At 46.4% G+C, this 19,552-nt stretch overlaps 1 protein-coding gene across 1 annotated transcript; it reads left to right on the plus strand.

Annotated features, from left to right (window-relative positions):
* Positions 1–17,175: 17,175 nt before the first annotated feature.
* LOC123399788 (uncharacterized protein K02A2.6-like) lies at positions 17,176–17,937 on the plus strand (the record flags this gene model as incomplete). Its single annotated transcript, XM_045094171.1, has 1 exon — positions 17,176–17,937. A coding segment is annotated over one exon (762 nt), but the record flags the coding sequence as incomplete, so codon positions are not given.
* Between the last annotated feature and the right edge of the window lie 1,615 nt (positions 17,938–19,552).

The following is a 19,552-nucleotide window of genomic DNA, read 5'->3' on the forward strand; positions in this document are numbered from 1 at the left end:
TCTCTCTTTTTCCTCTATGAGGAGGTTTTCAAAATTCTCAATAAAGTCATCACGTTCGGCAAGTGACTTAAGGAGATCGCTAAAATGAGCATGTGCTTTACCATGAAGAGCTGTCATGAAAGACATCAAGTATTCCTCATCATTGTCCGTGCAAGCCTCACACTGATCCTCCACTATCGTACATGAGATATTGGGAGTGTGGTTAGCAAGGATAGAAGATTTAAACTTAGTTTTACCTCTTTAGCCATGAGGCATCGATGAGTGAAGGGGTTGTCCTCATTTGGAGATTCAAAGAGGCCGGTGGAGGAGGACGAGTTAGCGGTATGCAAGGCAATTACAACCGTGCTCACTTGTCATCGTCACCGTCATCATCATATTCGTACATGTATTCTTCATGAACAAGTGCCTTGTCATATTTCCTCTTGGTGAACTTCTTCTTCTTAAGCACAAGGTTCTCAGACTTGTCTTCACGTTTCTCGTATGGGCAATCATGCGCAAAGTGTCTTGGGCTATCACAATTTTAGCAGTTTCTTCTTCCAAAGCTTCTTCCTTGAAGATTCTTCCCTTTGCTGAACATGCTGCCTGAATATTTCTTGACTAAAAGAGCCAAGTATTCTACAAAATCATTTGTTTGTCAAGTAGTGTCACCGTCATCTTCACCACTTTCTTCAATCACTTTTTCTTCTCTAGCTTGACCAATCACTTTCTTGGCCTTCAAAGCAAGAGTTGAGTTCTTGGTGGCTTGAGCAATTGCAAAGGCCTTATCTGACTTGGTCTCCAAAAGCACATGGGTGGAGGAGGTAGACACAACTTGAGTGTAAGGCCCAATATGCGGTCCTATCCTTATTTTTGGCTCGAGGACCTCGATATGGATAGAAGCGCATCTCGTCATTTTGCAAGAATGGATATCATTAGAAGTACATGTAAATAGGAGATGAGTATATCGAGTTGGCTTACACTCGCCACAAGCTAAATCATGATAATCTCAATACAATCGTCAATATCAATCATCATACATAAAAGAAGGGTCCGACTACGTGTGAAATCAAACAATAAAAGCGACATCCATCCTTGCTAATCCGAGGTTGTCGGCCTGGAACCCATCCTTTGATCGATGAATAATAATAAGAAGAAAACTCCAAATCAAACAAGCATTGCATTACCTGTACCTACACCTATTGTTGTAGTAATCTGTGAGCCACAGGGACTCAACAATCTCATTTCCAAGGGTAGCAAGACTAGCAAAGCTTAATGGGTGAGGTATGGTTAAGTGGTGAGGCTGCAACAACCACTAATCATTTGAATATGTGGCTAACTTACGAGTACAAGAATAAGAAGAGTGAACCATGCAAAATGAACGTGAACTAGTAATGATCAAGAAATTATCCTGAACACCTACTAACGAGTCAATCATAAACCCACCATGTTCACTTCTTAGTTCAAACCTCACAAGAAGAGACGCTCATGGTTACACAGAGTTGGTGTATTTTATTTGAGTTTATTTCAAGTTTGATATAACGGGGTGTTAAACATATTTCCAAGTTGCCACATAACCGCAAGCACAACTCTCAGAAAGATTTAACCCTACACGGGTGCTCCAACTCATCCATCATGAACTAGCCACAAGCTGCATAAAAAACCTCAACCTTGAGATAACCCAAAGTATCCTTAGAATCCAAGTGCAAAAGACATTTCACAAGGGTAAACCAAATCCAACAAGACCGCTCGACACGCCAGATCCCAATTGGAGCCACGCGTACCTCTTTCCCGGGGCAGTACGAGATAAGCTAGTGTAAAGGGCCTGATAGACATCTCCCGAGTTGCCCCTTGTTGGCACTACACGATGGTCTATTTGGACCAACACTCACAAGGAGCATTCACCGGGGTTGTTGATTAATTATCCACGGGGTCTAGAAAGTCCCTATGCAAGTTTTATTGGTTATTAGGCAAATGTAGTACCGATGTTGGGCCTTTTCATAAGAGTTTTATCCCAAAACAAAAATCAAGGGGGTCCCCATAACAACCCCAAGCATGTTAGGAGTGCTCAATATGGAACATAACACCAATACACAAGTAACTAGGGCGACAAAGGTGGAAAAAAACACCGAGCAAAAGGTCAAGCCTTCCACCTTTTACCAAGTATATATGTGCATTAAATGAAATAGCAATAATATTGTGATATCCCAAACATACCCATGTTAACACATGGAACAACCTGCACGTGCAACTCGCAACACTATAAGAAGGGCTGAGCAAGCGGTAGCTTAGCCAAACAATGGTTTGTTGGGATATGGAAGGTTAGAGGCTTATCATGGCATTTTGGAAGGCTTGACAAAAAAGTGGTAGGAAGTGAGACATAACGATAGAAATGAGACAACTAGCATGACAATGATAGTTATCGTATCTAGGGAAATGATCATCTTGCCGGAGATCCCGCGTGGAAGAAGAATGAATCTATGAAGTATACGAACATCATAGTCGAACGAATACTCACACACCGTACGCTTTTGGAACTCTGTTGAGAAGAAGCAATCTAGAAACAAAAAATGACATGGTAAATACCACCACATATTCACGATAATATCTACAAACAAGTATGATGCATGTTCGGTTTAAATATGCATGGCATGGCATGATGCAACAATCAATACTACAAATTAAGTGAAGCTCAATATGCAACCATTGCATATTGACGAAACTCCACGATCAATTTACTTAGTTCATTCTCATTTATTTACACAATAAGTTTAAATGTTGTTAAACATGGCAAGAGGTGAAGCATAAACAACTACATCATCCAGGCATTTTAAATGAGGCCGGATGGAACACATAGGATTTACGAGACGACCTCATATTTAAAATATGAATTTGGTCATGTTTCATGTAAAAATATTTAATATTTGTTAAACATCAAAATAAAGTGCACCATGCTACTCCACACATTTTTCTAGGCAAGTTACATATATAATTTTTTAATCAGAGTTAGGGCTAATTAGATATGTATTAAGTCATTTTAGTATGATTTTATGAAAATTAATACAAACAACAAGTTTAAACATTTAAACATGTTTGAAAATTGGATATTGTGAAACTACACAAAACTCTAGTCAAGTTTCATATATAATTTGTTTTAATCTGATGCACGGTTAATGAATTATTATATGCATGAACTAGAGGGTCTTTTTCTATAAAATTGCAATACAGTACATACTCCCTTCGTGCGAAAATACTTGTCACATGAGTGGATGCATCTTGATGTATTTTAGTTCTAGATACATCCATTTTTATAAATTTGTGTGACAAGTAATTTCGGACGGAGGGAGTAATATACAAATTCATAGATGGAGGAAAAACACGTGTTGGACCGAATGTGTCCATGGGCCTAAACGAGACAGAGGGCACATGATAACTATATGGTGCTCGAGCGGGGAATAGGCTGGCGTCACTCACCTCGGGCCTTGGGGCTGAGGCAGGTCGGATCTTGGTGTTGGGCATTGGCGAACGGGTTGGCTGGGGCACTAGGCTGAGGCAGGGTGACGGCCCACCTAGGCGCTCGGCTCTCCCGATCCGATCTGGATCGAAGCGCTCGAGGGCAGGTGTTGCACGACGCAGCTTATAGCGCACGACAAAGGAAGCTCGCCGGAGGTCGATGCAGGGGGAGCAGGAGGTGTAGCAAACGACGGAGGGAATGAGGCGGAGGTCGGCTGGTTTGGCCAGATCCAACGGGGAGAAGGGGAAGTGGGCCGATCCGAGGCCTCGGGATGAGGCGGCGACGACCTTGGCCTCGGACGGCCATGTCGGTTGCACAGTCTTGGTCGTTGGATGTCACCAGAGCAATGAGTTGGCGGGGTTGCGACTGACACAGCCGACGAGGGATGACATCCACGAGGCTGCACGGTGATTTCGAGGATGAGCTGCTCGTGAGGGGCTCGACGAACATGGGAGGATAGGCGTGCGAGCTTGGGGTCGGGCCTAGATAGGCTTCCCACGACCCGATCTAGGTCCTAGCAGGCCTGCGGCTGGAGGGAGAGATGGAGCAAGGTGGAGGTTATGCACTAGAGGCGCATATCCTGAGGAAGGGAGGCTTTCCCAATTAGGCAGGGGATGATGGTTTTAATAGGTAGGGTCTAGGGCTTTTAGGTTTGGGGGGGGGGGAATTTAGGAGGCGATTTGGACTCTTCGATCGAAATCAGATGGCATCGACGATATTAGGTGGGCTACGTGGGTTGGTTGTAGCTGTTAAGAGTGGTCGTGGGCTAAGAAGAGAGGGAATTGATGTGGCCCAACGACAAGTTTTAAATTGAAAAACATGTCCAATTTAACTGGCTATTGTGTTGCTATATGTTTATCCTTTGAGGTAATAAACGACCTCCGAATGCGACGAAATTTGGCAGTTGGTCTACCTACACTGCATTGAGACCACACACCAACTTAAACCCATTCTGATAAACTTTTATACGCACTTTTAGACTCAATATTTTTAATAATGTCGCGGGCATGTGCGTGTGTGCTTGGTCACAAAGCGGTCAACGAGAAGAACAGAGAGAACCAGTGACTATGAAGAAATGCAAAGTTTGAGAAATTACGACAATGAAGTGTCCATGCTATGAAGATGATGTGAATGATGTGATTATGAATGCGACAAATACAAAAATCACACAACAAAACTCGAAATATCTAGAAGGCGTACGGAGTGTTGATCTCGGGCTGTTACATTGAGCCACAGTGAACTTGTCGTAGTCTGAGCGTTGTTCGATCATCATCACCATTGTGTGTTCTGTTAGCATCATTGCATGAATGAACTTGTCCTTGATGAAACCATCATTATCTCGTGCGCATCCAAAGGTTCTCAAGTTTAGCAAAAGCGACTTCAATCTTCAATATAAATCTTCTGCGGTCTCACCATCATTCCTTACGAATGAATTTAGCTCTTTCTTGAGCAAGGCCAACCGAGAACTTTGAGTCCCAAATTTTCTTTGAGGTCTTGATAATAGCAATGGATTTAGTATAGTCTTCATTTATGACATTACGCAAGATGTTGTCGGCGGTTGCATTGAGTTGATCATCAGCAGCTTCCCTTGGAGTGAGATTTGTTGGGTCCTTCGGTTTGAAACCGTTGACCACAATACACCATAATTGCATAGATGCAGTTTGGATGTGAGAATCTATATCTAGCTTCCACTTATCAAACACATTATCATTCAAAGGGGGCGGAGGCCCAACAGGATTAATGCGAGGCTGTTGCAAGCCTTGTGGTGAGTAAAATGATTCCATGGCATTATACTTAGGAACTTGAGTGTGGCCCGGTGATTCAAGGATTTCCCTTGAGTCATCCGCATCAATGACCTCATTTGTATTAAATGAGTTTGATGTGGATGATGATGGCTTTAAGCATGCATCATTTTCCTCCTTAATCGAGGAACAAACTTCTCTCAAGATTGCAGTTTTGAGATCCAAAAACATTCAAAGGACACCCACGGCGGTTAAGGGGGCAACTGGATTGGGAGCTACGGGGCATATGCTTGAGGTATGATGACCTTGGCTGCGAGGGGACCTTGGTTTTGACCAAGTCTCGCGGGCAGTAGGTTACCTCCCACATCCTCACCATCTTCCATATCCTCTAAGGTTGTAAAACCTTATATTAAAGCACGAGGCTCTAATGCCAATTGAAAGGATCAATACGACCGACTAAGGGGGGGTGAATAGGAGAGTACATATTTTATTCTTGTGTGTTAATTTTAGTGATAAGTAGATAAATTGGGTTCACTAGATATGCAACTAGGTGAACACAACCTATATGACAAACACAAGTAGTACTAAATATGCTAGGCAATGATAACCCAAAAGTGTAGGAGATATTTTGTAGCCTTTTTCGATAAGTAAGAGTGTGGAACCCAACGAGAAACTAAAGGTATAATTATTATTCTCTCAAGTTCTATCAACCACCGATACAACTCTACGCACGCTAACGCTTACTTTACCTAGAACAAGTATGAAACTATTTTGCACGAAGAAAACTAGAAGTACTTAGTAGGTGTAATAGATAGTTTTGCAAGGAAATAAGAACAAGTAAATAAAAGTTAGGGGCTGTTTAGATAAATATTAATTAATTTAGTTGTTTAGTAGAAAGATTTTGTAATACAGAATAAGGATTTGTCCCTAGCCAATAAATAACTAGACCGCCAATCAATATTGTTGTTCTATATGGGGAGAGGCATACGCTAACATACTTTCTGTTCTTGGATCACACGCACTTATGGTTGGAACTCTAGCAAGCATCTGCAACTACTAAAGAATATTAGGGTAGACCAAACCATAGCATTAACACATCAAGTCCTCTTTACTCCCATACACCAACACTATTAGTCCCAAAAATATTATATAATGTTGCCAAAACTATATGAAAGTTGTAGAGTTTTAGCATGAAACAATCAAAAATTATAGATACAACGGACACGTATCAGGCAGCAAGATAACTGACAAACCAACAAGCATACAAAGAAAAGTAAAGTGCAGAAAAGGATTAACCAAAACTGAGATTAGGATGCGGATTTTATCCCAAGTCCACTCTTCCTTCGGGAAGAGCTACTCTCCGTTTAGACCGGTGCCGAAGCCAAAGCTTGCGGAATGCCACAAAATTATAATCGTATCTCTTTCGAGTCACCACAACAGATGAGCCTCGATTCACTTGGGGTTGGTCTTGAAGGCGACCACCACACCTTTACAAACTTCTACGGAGCACACCACAAGCAAGGATGCTTCAAGAAGAACCTCTAACTGCCTAGGAGCTCAAGCTCGAATAATAACAAGTCAATGGTGAACAAATGTTGCAGGGAACATGAATTTGGTTTGGTCAAAGTCTAGATCAAGTCTTGCTCTGCCAATCCCCAAAGTATCAACAAGTTTGGGTGGAGGGATTGAGACCATTGAGAAAAATGGTATGTAGAAATGGTGGAGCTCAACAATATATTTGCCTTAGGTTTGGAGGAGGTAGAAGGGGTGTTTTTTAGTGTTCTTGGCTGGGAGGGGATTTCTGACTGTTTGACCCCATGCGCACGGGCTAAGTCAGCCCCGTGTGCACATGCTACTCACAGAAAGAGATCCCACACCATGAACATGGGGGTCAAAATACCCCATGCGCATGGGGTACTCAGAGTTTCGGGGTACGCCATGTGCAAGTGGGTCAAAAGACCTCGTGCACATTGGCTATTCAGAAAGTTTCACGAACCCTTGTGCCTATGGGGGTCTAAAGACCTCGTGCACACGAGGTGTCCAGAAAGTATCTTTACAACCTATTGACTACCCAGACACGACACTTAAAGGAGAAGTGGAAGGTGAAAAAGATAGGAAGGATGTTTTATAAGTCTTGGAGGTATTCCCACACAACACAAATCCACACGACCACTGTGAATAGTGCGGTATTCCCTACGACTTAAATTGAACCAAAACGAAACCTTCAAATCGCCAGAAAGACCATGCCTTTTATGTTTCTGAATTGGGGGGAGGACCACACATATCCATCGATAATTTCTTGGAACTAATCACCTTAGGTAAACTTTAGCAACTGATATTAGTTCTTCTTACCATATTGGCATCAAACCAAAAAACAACTAAGTGTCATATCCAGTTTCAACTACTAGTACTTAATAGTAGCGTTGGGTTCTTAGGCAACACTACTTCTAAGATTCTGCCTATAAGCTATTGCCTAGTAGTGTTAGATTACAATTATTTGGCATGTTCTACCTACATACTACTCTCGAGATTGATCAACCATGTTTTCCCTTGCCCTTATCAAGTCGGATCTGCTTTTCTCCAGAGTTGTCCGACCCGTCAATGACCACCTTCTCCTCTTTTTTGGGGTGTGTGTGTGGGGGGGGGGGTAGTGACGCCCCTGTCTTAATCATACGCTAATCATACACGTAAAATCCATACAATCAAGATGTGGTACTCACCGGAAGATATCACGACACAACTCTAGACACAAAGAAAAATAATTCAAGCTTTATATTACAAGCCAGGGGCCAGGATGGCTCGAATACATAAGCTTGAGTACACACGAGTCAGCGGAAGCAACATTATCTGATTACACACATAAGAAACAAGTTTTGCCTTAAGAAGGCTAGCACAAAAGAAACATAGATCTAAAAGGTAAGGCCTCCTGCCTGCGAGCCTCCTAACTACCCCTGGTCGTGAGTGGACTACACGTATTAGTAGGCTCTGTTGGGGTAGTAGTAGTCATCAACGGGATCAACTTTCTCCCGGGCTCTGTCATTTGTTTGCGACAAACGTATCAAAAAGGAAAAGTAGATCAAAGCAGTAGTGAGTACTCATCCAAAGTACTCGCAAGATGTTCATTAGAACTATGATAAATATGCATTGATTTCAAAGGAATGGGGCTATATCTTTGGAATAAACTACATAAATACCAGAAGAGAGAGGGAAGACCTAGTACTATCGAAGGCTAGTATCTTTAGTGTCTTGCAACATTAGAAGAGTTCAAATTAGTATAACATATACAAACATGTTGTAACAAGGCCCAGAGATCCTTTCTCGATTCCCTCGGAGCAAGCAATCCCGGAGCCAACATTTAAATTTAATATGACAAGTATCCAGTTCTAGTTATAGAAGATTAGGATAGTCTCTGAGCGTCCATTACGATGGAGATGTCAATTTGAATAGATATACTTCCGTACATGGGAGCACCAACTTAGCCAACACGCCCGATTAACTCCTGCGTGACACAGTTTCCAAGGTTATTGAAAGCACAATTGCTCCCTAGGGTGGTTTTGATAATTGATCACAACATATGCATCATTGGACTATTATGTTTTCCAAGTATATTTGAGAAAAGTTCAAAAGATGCTATGGCTATAGGCTTATGTGGAGATGCCCCTTGATGTAAGAAAGGAATAATATTGGCTCAAGCTTCAAGCTAGAAGACTCTTCATTTTATATTTGTGAGAAATCACTTTTGAGTCCATAAGTAAGGCAATACTATTAAAAGGGGTGAGGTAGTAAAATGAACTGATTGCTCAAAGTGCTCAAAGTTTGCCACCAAAATACTCAGTCATTTTCCCACATATCCATTCTGTCAGATTCCACATACTCAAATTCGGTGTCACCAACTTCCACATTTTGGACCCACCGAGTTTGACCTCAAATAGATACCCTAGCCATTCCTACCAAATCGGTGCAACTGAATCATTATCGATGCTACCGAGTTCAGTGTGACCAACATTTTCTTGCCAAGATACTCAAAATCGAAATTTCCGAGTTTGAGTATCGATGCCACCGAATTTGGGCATCTGAACATTAGCCATAGTTTTGGGCCACCGAGTTGTGTATATCGGTCCCACCGAGATTCAAAAGTTCTGCCTTTTGTGCTAATCGGTACCACCGAGTTTGTAACTTCGGTGTCATCGAGTTTGCCACTTTAGGTGTAAGGGTTGGATTTTGTTTGCTGCCTATATATACCCCTTCACCCACCTCTCACTCGTGGGAGAAGCACTCGGAACACATACTTCATAGCCAAATTCATTTTCTGAGAGAGAGCCACCTACTCATGTGTTGAGACCAAGATATTCCAATCCAATCATTTGAAACTTGATCTGTAGCCTCCCCAAACTGCTTTCCACCAAATCAATCTCTCCTACCCATGCATATTGTGTGTGAGAGTGATTTTGTGTTGAGGAGACTATCTTTAGAAACACAAGAGCAATGAGTTCATTGATCTACCACATGTATTACCTTTTGGAGGGTGGTGCCTCCTAGATTGGTTATGTGTCGCTTGCTAGCCTCCTACTTCATGTTGTCGAATTGAACCAAGATGTTTGTAAGGGCAAGGAGATCGCCTACTTCGTGAAGATCTACCTTGACTAAGGCTAGTCCTTCATGGGCGGAAGCCGTGGTGGAATAGACAAGGCCACTTCTTCGTGGACCCCTGTTGGTGGAGCCCTCAGTGGACTCTCATAGTCGTTACCCTCTGTGGGTTGAAGTCTCCATTAACATGGACATACGATAGCACCACCTGTCGGAACCATGCCAAAAATCGCCGTGTCAACCTCATGCGTTTGATCTCCCTACCTTACTCCTTTACTTTACAATTGCATGTTTTACATTCCGCTGCTATACTCTTAGAACCGCATGTGTAGGGTGTACTTGAGTTGCGATAACTGCCAAAGATGCCTCCCAACTAAAATTGGGAAAAGGCAAAAAATTTAGCTTGTCAAGTAGTCTAATCACCCCCTCTAGAATACTTTCAATCCTACAAGTGGTATTAGAGCTTTGGTCTCCATTACATTGGTTTCACAACCTAGGAGAGTATGGCATCTAGTGAGGGAAATTATCACCATAGAGGTCCATATTTCGATGGCACTAATTTTGCTAGTTGGAAGCATAAGATGAAAATTCATATTCTTGGTTTTAATACTCATGTTTGGGTTGTTATTCGTGTTGGTGTGCAAGGTAACTTCTTTGGAGAAGGACATGAACCTGATCATGATGCGACAGCTCATGAACTGAAGATGTTGCAACTCAATGCTGAAGCCCGCGACATCATCTTCAACTGTCTATGCCCTGAAGAATTCAACAAAATTAGTCATCTTGAGAATGCAAAAAAAATTTGGGATACTTTGGTTGATATGCACGAAGGCTCTGATTCTATCATAGAATCTAAGTTGGATGTGCTTCAAAGTCAACTTGATAAGTTCAAGATGAAGGCTTGTGAAGGTGTCGCTGAAATGTACTCTAGGCTAGCTCTCATCACCAATGAGATTGCCGGCTTAGGAAGCAAAGAGATGACCGAAAAATTCATCATCAAGAAGATACTTAGAGCTCTTGATGGAAAGTATGAAAAAGTGTGCACATTGATCCAAATGATGCCAAACTACAAAGATCTCAAGCCAACTGAAGTCATTGGTAGGATTTTTGCTCATGAGATGTCACTCAAGGACAAAGATGAGATGCACAACAAGTCAAGCGGTGCTTACAAAGATTCATGTGATGCTCCCGCCACTTCAAAGGACAATCTTGTCACCGATGAATAAATAAGCCTCATGGTCAGAAAATTCAACAAGTTCTACAAGAGTAGAGGCAAAGAGTGAAGCTCAAGCTCAAGGCATGATGAGAAGCATTCGTCCAGTTGTGACCAAAATTGCTACAATTGTGGGAATCCCGAACACTACTCCAATGAGTGCTCCACTCCCTACAAACGAAGGGAAGAGCCACCTCGAAGAGGAAGCTCAAGAGATGAGTCATCTCGCAAAGAGAGAAGGAGTAGAGAAGATCACTATGAACGAAGACACTCTCGGAGATGCAAGGAATCGGAGAAGAAGGACAAATACACCAAGAGCAGCTCAAGAAGAAGACATCAAGCTAATGTTGGTGAATGGGTTTCTAGCTCCGAGTCTGATGACCACTCTGAGAGAAGCTATCACTCAAACTCCAACTATAGTCAAGATGAAGGTGCTGCCGACATTGCACTTGTTTCCTCCAACTCCTGTGACCTATTTGATTCATCAAATGAGGGGTTCAAAAACTGCTTCATGGATAAAGTCCCTGATCGGGTTATAGTCCTAGTATAGGGTCATAAGCCTGCCTTATAGGTCCTACCCAAGGACCACCCTTCATAAGAGACAAGGCCCTTTGTCAGCTCCGACTAAACTAAGGAATTCCCATCATCCAGTCGGTAACAGACATCCGACCATCCAGTCGAAGGCGAGCATTCGGAGCGTATCAATCGGACCGACTGGATTCCACTCTGTACATCGTAACCCCCAGGAGGGAAACGGTCGTACGTTTCCTCACGCTTTTATTAGCATTTAGGCCGTACGTTACCTGTAACGTAGGTATTTATTCGCCATTACTCCACCCCTGTGCACCGACCGTTGTGAAGGGCAGCGCACTCTATATAAGCCACCCTTCCCCACTGGTGCAAGGGTTAGCAACTCATTGTATTCTATGTTTCCACTAGACAACAAGCTCCCTGAGCACTCAGACGTAGGGCTATTACCTCCACCGCAGAGGGGCCTGAACTCATACAACCTCGCCGTAGCTAAGGCTCTGCCCATCCTTTTCGTACCCTACACATCTACTGTCAGGCTTATACCCACGACAGTTGGCGCCCACCGTGGGGCAGGCGTCTAAGCGACTTCCGGCGAGTTTGCGACTACTTCCTTTCGTCATGTCGTCCGGTGGAGGTTCGAGCATGGGTCACCAGATTTTCTTCGACGCTCTCTCCTTCATCATCGACGATTCGGCGTGGCTTCGGGATGCTCCTCTTGACGTCGAGGCGCTTCCCCGTCGTGGGGCTACGCACTTCCGTGCCGGCGCCCGCGACATTCTTCTTCTCCAACAGTCGGCTCCGGTGTTGACCTGCGCCGCCGTCACGCGCCGCAGCAAGCGGTCTTGCCGTCCGCGGCTCCAGCGTTGGGTGCAACACGCCCAGGCGCGCCAGAAAGCATCTTCACAAGTGGCGGTTCTAGAGTCCGTTGTCGTTGCCCCGCTGTCCCAACACTCGGACTCGGTTCCGACTAAGTTTCCTTCCGAGTATGCGGGTCGCGGGCCCGCAGCAGAAGTCTACATGGCCAACTCCCATGAAGATCCCCGTTAAGCTGGCCGGAGCGAGCGCGAGGTCGGCGAAACGTCCGGCGCGCGCCGTCCACCTCGCCGTTCTGCCTGTCGGCACACTCGGCTTAGCAACGTAGAGTTGTTTCGCAGACCCCTCCTCAACTTGGTTGCGGCTGCCAAGATAGCCGATTCCCTCCAGCCGACTGATTCAGAGGCTGGTAGAGGGATCGAGCAGATCCGAGCCCTGTTGCACACGGCGCAGCAGCAGAATTCGGCGGTCTCCCAGTCGCACAACAGGATCCATAATAGTTCTGTTCATGCGAATACGCATCGGTCGGTTCACAACCCTGGTTCCCATCAGCGGCACAGGGGAGGCAGCCGTTCCATGAATCACGAAGATCGCCGTCGTTCACGCACCCCTCCGCGGGGTGGGCCCTATGGGTCCCGACATCATGATGATCGGCGTTCAGTCGGCGACACTTACGACCCAAGGCCCGACGCAAGAGGGCGTATCGCCCAACGAAGGGTCGACAGGGGCCGAGCCCACCACGATGGTCACGATATGGACCGTCCAAGTGGAAGCAGGACCATCTTGTTTGGTCCCGAGTGTTTTAGTCGAGCCATCCGCTCGGCTGACATCCCGCCCAACTTCCGATTGGCGACGGGAATCAGCAAGTTTACAGGAGAGTCCAAGCCGGAAACATGGCTAGATGACTACCGAGTGGCGGTCCAGATCGGAGGAGGGGACGACCATGTCGCCATGAAGCACCTCCCTCTGATGCTCGACGGCTCGGCGCGAGCGTGGCTGAATCAGTTGGCCCCCTCGAGCATCTACAGTTGTGCAGATCTGGCCCGAGTTTTCATCAAGACCTTCGAAGGGACGTGCAAGCGCCCTGCAGGCCTCGTGGAGCTCTAGCATTGCATCCAGAAGCAGAATGAGCCCCTGCGTGACTTCATTCAGCGTTGGACAACTCTCTACCACACGGTGGAGAACGTCAACGAGCATCAAGCAGTCCGCGCCTTCAAGGCAGGCGTGCGGTACAGAGATCTGTACCTAAAGTTCGGCCGAACAGGTGACATCTCCATGAGCAAGATGATGGAGATAGCAGCTCGCTACGCAAATGGCGAAGAAGAGGACCGCATCCGAAGCGGCAAGCACAAGACAGTCGGCGACGGAGATGGAAGCAACACTCGGAAGCAAAAGCAAAAAGCTCCATCCACTCCGCAGGCTGAAGCTGCAGTCGTGACCAATGCCAAGTTCAAGGGCAAAGGGAAGGCGCAGTTTACCCCCAAGAAGAAGCAGTTCAATAATCCCATCCTGGACCAGCCATGCCCGGTTCATACGAAGATGGACGAAGAGGGCAACCCCATATATCAAAAGCATACCACTCGATAGTGTCGCCTCCTGATCCAGGGGTTCGGCGAAGGGCAACCGAGTGAGAAGGTCAATGAACAAGATTAGGAGGATAAGGAGGATCCATTCCCCCAATTCCATGCGACACTCATGATTTTTGCTGACGTCGAGAGCAAGAGTCGACTGAAGCTGGTGAACAGGGAGGTGAACATGGCCACCCCTACCAGCCCCAAGTTCCTCAAATGGTCTCAGACTGCGATCACCTTTGACCAGTCGGATCATCCAGCACATGTACCCACCCCAGGAAGACAAGCTCTGGTCGTCGACCCGGTGGTAGAAGGAGTCCGACTGCGCAAAGTCCTCATGGACGGCGGCAGCGGTTTGAACATCATGTACGCTGACACTCTCAAGGGGATGGGCATTCCGATGTCCAAACTCAGCAAGAGCAGCATGCAGTTTCATGGAGTCGTCCCTGGACGGAAGGCCAGGTCACTCGGCCAGATCGCGTTGGACGTCGTTTTCGGCTCCGACAAGAACTTTCGCAAGGAAAAGCTCACGTTTGAGGTGGTGGATTTCCAGAGCGCTTACCACGCAATTCTGGGCCGCCCAGCGTATGTGAGTTTCATGGCCCGTCCATGTTACGTATACTTGAAGCTGAAGATGCCAGGCCCAAAAGGCGTGATCACCATCACGGGCAATCGACAGCAAGCCAAAGAGTGCCTGCAGCAGGGATCAAGAATCGCCGACCAGCAGATGGCCGTCCTCGAGCTCGACGAATACAAGAAAACAGTCGACCCCACCGACCTGATGCGCTCAAAGAAGCCAGCTTCAGAATCCGCATTCCAGTCGGCGGGAGAGACGAAGAAGGTCAGCATTCACCCGACGGATGACATTGCTGCCCCGACAAACATCTCCACCACCCTCGATCCCAAATAGGAAGCCGAGCTCACCCAATTCCTCCATGAGAACTGGGACATCCTCGCATGGAAACCCTCTGACATGCCAGGTGTACCCAGGGAGTTGGCTGAGCACCGATTGCATGTGGACCCTGTCGCTCGGCCCGTCCGAGAGCGCTTGCGCCGGTCCGCCGCGCACAAGAGGAAAGCAATCGGGGAGGAGGTGGCCAAGCTGCTAGCAGCCAACTTCATTCGCGAGGTTCACCACTCCGAGTGGCTCGCCAATGTTATCATGGTGCCCAAGAAGGACAAGTCGCTCCGAATGTGCATCGACTTCAAGCACCTCAATAAGGTCTGCCCGAAGGACCATTTTCCGCTCCCCCGCATAGATCAAATTGTCGATTCGACTGCGGGGTGCGAGCGTTTGTCATTTCTTGATGCCTACTCGAGCTATCATCAGATCCGTCTGTATGGCCCCGATGAATTAAAGACAACCTTTATCACCCCATTCGGGTGCTTCTGCTACATCACTATGCCATTTGGTTTGAAGAATGCAAGAGCTACCTTTATGCGCATGATCCAAAAATGCCTTCTCGACCAGATCGGTCGGAATGTGGAGGCATATATGGATGATATCGTAGTCAAGTCACGCAAAGGTTCCGACCTGCTGACTGACTTGGCAGAAACATTCGCCAACCTTCGTAGGTACGATATCAAGCTCAACCCCGCCAATTGTTCATTCGGCGTTCCCAGCGGAAAGTTACTCGGTTTCTTCGTTTCCGAACGAGGGATCGATGTCAACCCTGAAAAGATCGGGACCATCGTTCGAATGGAGAGGCCGGTCAGAATACACGATGTTCAACGGCTCACAGGTTGCCTAGCGGCTTTGAGCAGGTTCATCAGTCGACTCAGCGAGAAAGCACTTCCTCTGTACCGACTCATGAAGAAATCAAATACTTTCGAGTGGACAGACGAAGCCCAAGTCGCATTCGACGACCTCAAAGTCCTACTTTCCACCCAGCCGGTTCTTACTGCTCCGCTCAGTAAAGAGCCCCTTCTTCTGTATATCGCGGCTACAAATCAAGTCGTCAGTACTGTTCTTACAGTCGAACGAGAAGAAGAAGGCAAAGCATACAAAGTTCAGCGGCCAGTGTACTACGTCTCTGAGGTCCTGACTCCTTCCAAGCAGATGTATCCCCACTATGAAAAACTTATCTACGAGATTTACATGACTGCGAAGAAGGTGGCTCATTATTTTCAAGACCACTTGGTGTCTGTCGTTTCTGATGCTCCATTGTCGGAAATTCTCCAAAATCGGGATGCATCAGGCCGAGTGGAGAATTGGGCAATGGAGATGCTGTACTGCGATATCAAGTTCGAGGCCAAGAAAGCTATTAAGTCTCAAGCTCTGGCTGACTTCATAATAGAATGGGTAGAACAACAGCAACCGACCCACATCTACTCGGCCCATTGGACAATGTTCTTTGACGGGTCCAAGATGTTGAATGGCTCCGGCGCTGGCGTTGTGATCATATCGCCAAAGGGAGACAAACTCAAGTACGTGCTGCAGATACACTTCGATTCCTCCAACAACGAGGCAGAGTATGAAGCTCTCCTCTATGGACTGCGCATGGCCATCTCACTCGGCGTCCGTCGCCTGATGGTCTACGGCGATTCAGATTTGGTGGTCAATCAAGTGATGAAAGAGTGAGATGTCAGGAACCCCACCATGGCCACATATTGCAATGCAGTGAGGAAGCTTGAGAAGAAGTTCGAAGGTCTAGAACTTCATCACGTTCCGAGACTGAAGAACCAAGCAGCTGATGAGTTGGCAAAACTCGGATCCACTCGGAAACCAGTCCCGAGTGACGTCTGCCTCTAGCACCTTCACTTCCCTTCAGTCAAAGAAGATCCTTTTACAGAAGAACCAGTACAACCAAAGAGTTCAACAGATCCGACTGAAGTCGATGTACCTGCTGTGGTTGATCTGGTCATGGAGATTCTTGCTGTCATCCCCGATTGGACTGTGCCGATCATTGCATATATCCTGAGATAGGAACTATCAGAAGACGAAGTCCAGGCCAAGCAGATAGTCCACAGGTCGAAGTCATTAACTGTCATTGATGGCCAATTGTACAAGGAGAGCGTTTCAGGCATTCTCCAACGATGCATCTCCCTAGAGGAGGGGCAGCTGATCGTGGAAGATATTCACTCGGGGACCTGCGGTCATCACGCCTCTTCAAGAGCAATCGTCACCAAGGCATTCAGGGCTGGTTTTTCTGGCTGCAGGCAAACGAGATGGCTAAAGATATGGTCGACCGATGTGAGGGCTGTCAGTTCTACTCCAACAAGTCCCACAAGCCGACATCTGAGTTGAAGACAATCCCTCTTGTGTGGCCGTTCGTAGTTTGGGGATTAGATACAGTCGGACCATTCAAGACAGGCCAAGGGGGATACACACATCTGTTGGTGGCAGTCGACAAGTTCACGAAATGGATCGAAGGCAAGCCCATCAAGAAACTCGACGCCTCAACAGCCGTCAAGTTTATCAGGGACATCATCTCCAGATTTGGTGTACCTCACAGCATAATCACGGACAACGGGACAAACTTTGACTCAGACAGATTCAAAGGTTTCTGTGCAAGCCAAGGTATCCGAGTGGATTTTGCTTCCGTAGCACATCCCCAATCCAATGGACAAGCAGAGCGGGCGAATGGGCTTATTCTTCAAGGTTTGAAGCCCCGACTCCTGCGAGAGGTGGGACACGTCGCTGGCGCATGGGTCACCGAGTTACCTTCAGTACTTTGGGGTCTCCGCACAACCCCGAACAGATCTACAGGGCGATCACCGTTCTTCCTCGTTTATGGAGCAGAAGCGGTCCTTCCGAGTGACTTGCTTCATAATGCGCCACGAGTCGAACTCTTCTCCAAAGCTGAAGCAGAACAAGCAAGGCAAGATGGAGTGGACCTTCTGGAGGAGGAGCGCGAGATGGCACTGACTCGCTCAACCATTTATCAACAAGATCTGCGGCATTTTCATGCACGCCACGTCAGGAGTCGCACGTTCCAAGAAGGCGACCTCGTGCTCCGAGTGGATCAGCAAAGACCTCACAAGTTGGCTCCGGCCTGGGAAGGACCTTTCATCATCTCCAAGGTGCTGAACAACGGAGCATACAGACTCTACAACATTGAGAGGGAGACAGACGAGCCGCGTGCATGGAACGGAGACCTCCTGAAGCGCTTCTACACGTGATCGTCGACTGAAGCAGTGTAAAGAACAAGTATTGATGAAATAATATAAAGCAGATTCAGTTTTTGCAGATTCAGAATTCTTCCGCGGTCACAGACTCCGGTCACACAAAAAAAAACTTAGTTGCGATCCAGAATCACCTAAGTTTTAACTTCCTCCGAGCGTGCACTAAACGTCGCACTCGGAGACTTAGCTGTGATCAAGAATCACCTAAGTAATAAATTTCTCCGAGTATGCACTAAACATCGCACTCGGGGACTTAGCTGTGATCAAGAATCACCTAAGTAATACATTTCTCCGAGTGTGCACTAAACGACGCACTCGGGGACTTAGCTGTGATCAAGAATCACCTAAGTAATACATTTCTCCGAGTGTGCACTAAACGTCGCACTTGGGGACTTAGCTGTGATCAAGAATCACCTAAGTAATAAATTTCTCCGAGTATGCACTAAACGTCGCACTCGGAGACTTAGCTGTGATCAAGAATCACATGAGTAATAAATTTCTCCGAGTATGCACTAAACGTCACACTCGGGGACTTAGCTGTGATCAAGAATCACCTAAGTAATAACTTTCTCCGAATGTGCACTAAACGTCACACTCGGGGACTTCGCTATGATCAAGAATCACCTAAATAATAACCTTCTACGAGTGTGCACTAAACGTCGCACTCGGAGACTTAGCTGTGATTCAGAATCACCTAAGTATTAACTTCCTCCGAGTGTGCACTCAAGTCGCACTCGGAGCCTTAGCTGCGATCAAGAATCGCCTAACTAGTAACTTTCTTCCACTGTGCACTTCACGCCACACTCGGGGACTTAGATGCGATCAAGAATCGCCTAAGTACCAACTTCCTCCGAGCATCCACTCGAAGATTTAGCTGCGATACAGAATCGCCTAAATACATGACTAACAGTTACATGCTATGCATGTTTGCTTTTGGCTTCACCAAGAAACGCCAAACAGAAAAACTCGAAACAACATTGCAACACAAGAGCAAACGCTTTGATTCAGATTCAAAAGTACTAGCAAAGATAGTTCACTCGGTGCGGATCAAGCTTACCCGCACCGATCTAAGAATGTGACGGCCAACAACAGTGGCCAAAGTTCTTTACAGATCAACACTCGGCATACCGAGGATAAAAGTGTTCTTACGCATCATCTGGATTAACGCCAGGAAAGGAGGGCTCTACGAACGTGTCCAGATCAATACCATCGGCGATGCGGGTAGCACTCTCAAGGAAAGTTTCCATGAAGTCTTCGAATCGAAGTTTCTTCGTGTTGGCCACCTTCAATGTCTTCAGCTTCTCCTCACGCACCTCCTTGCAATGGACTCGGACCAGGGACAGAGCAACATCTGCACGACAACGAGCTGCATATTTCTTCCACGACTGCACTCGGTCGGAATCTCCTCCAGTCGAGCCATCAGGTTCTCCATCTCCTGCCACGACTCATCTTCTGGCTAAAGCTCCTTGTCGATTCGGCC

This window comes from Hordeum vulgare, chromosome 5H (assembly GCF_904849725.1).
Source record: "Hordeum vulgare subsp. vulgare chromosome 5H, MorexV3_pseudomolecules_assembly, whole genome shotgun sequence".
Classification (NCBI taxonomy): Eukaryota; Viridiplantae; Streptophyta; class Magnoliopsida; order Poales; family Poaceae; genus Hordeum; species Hordeum vulgare.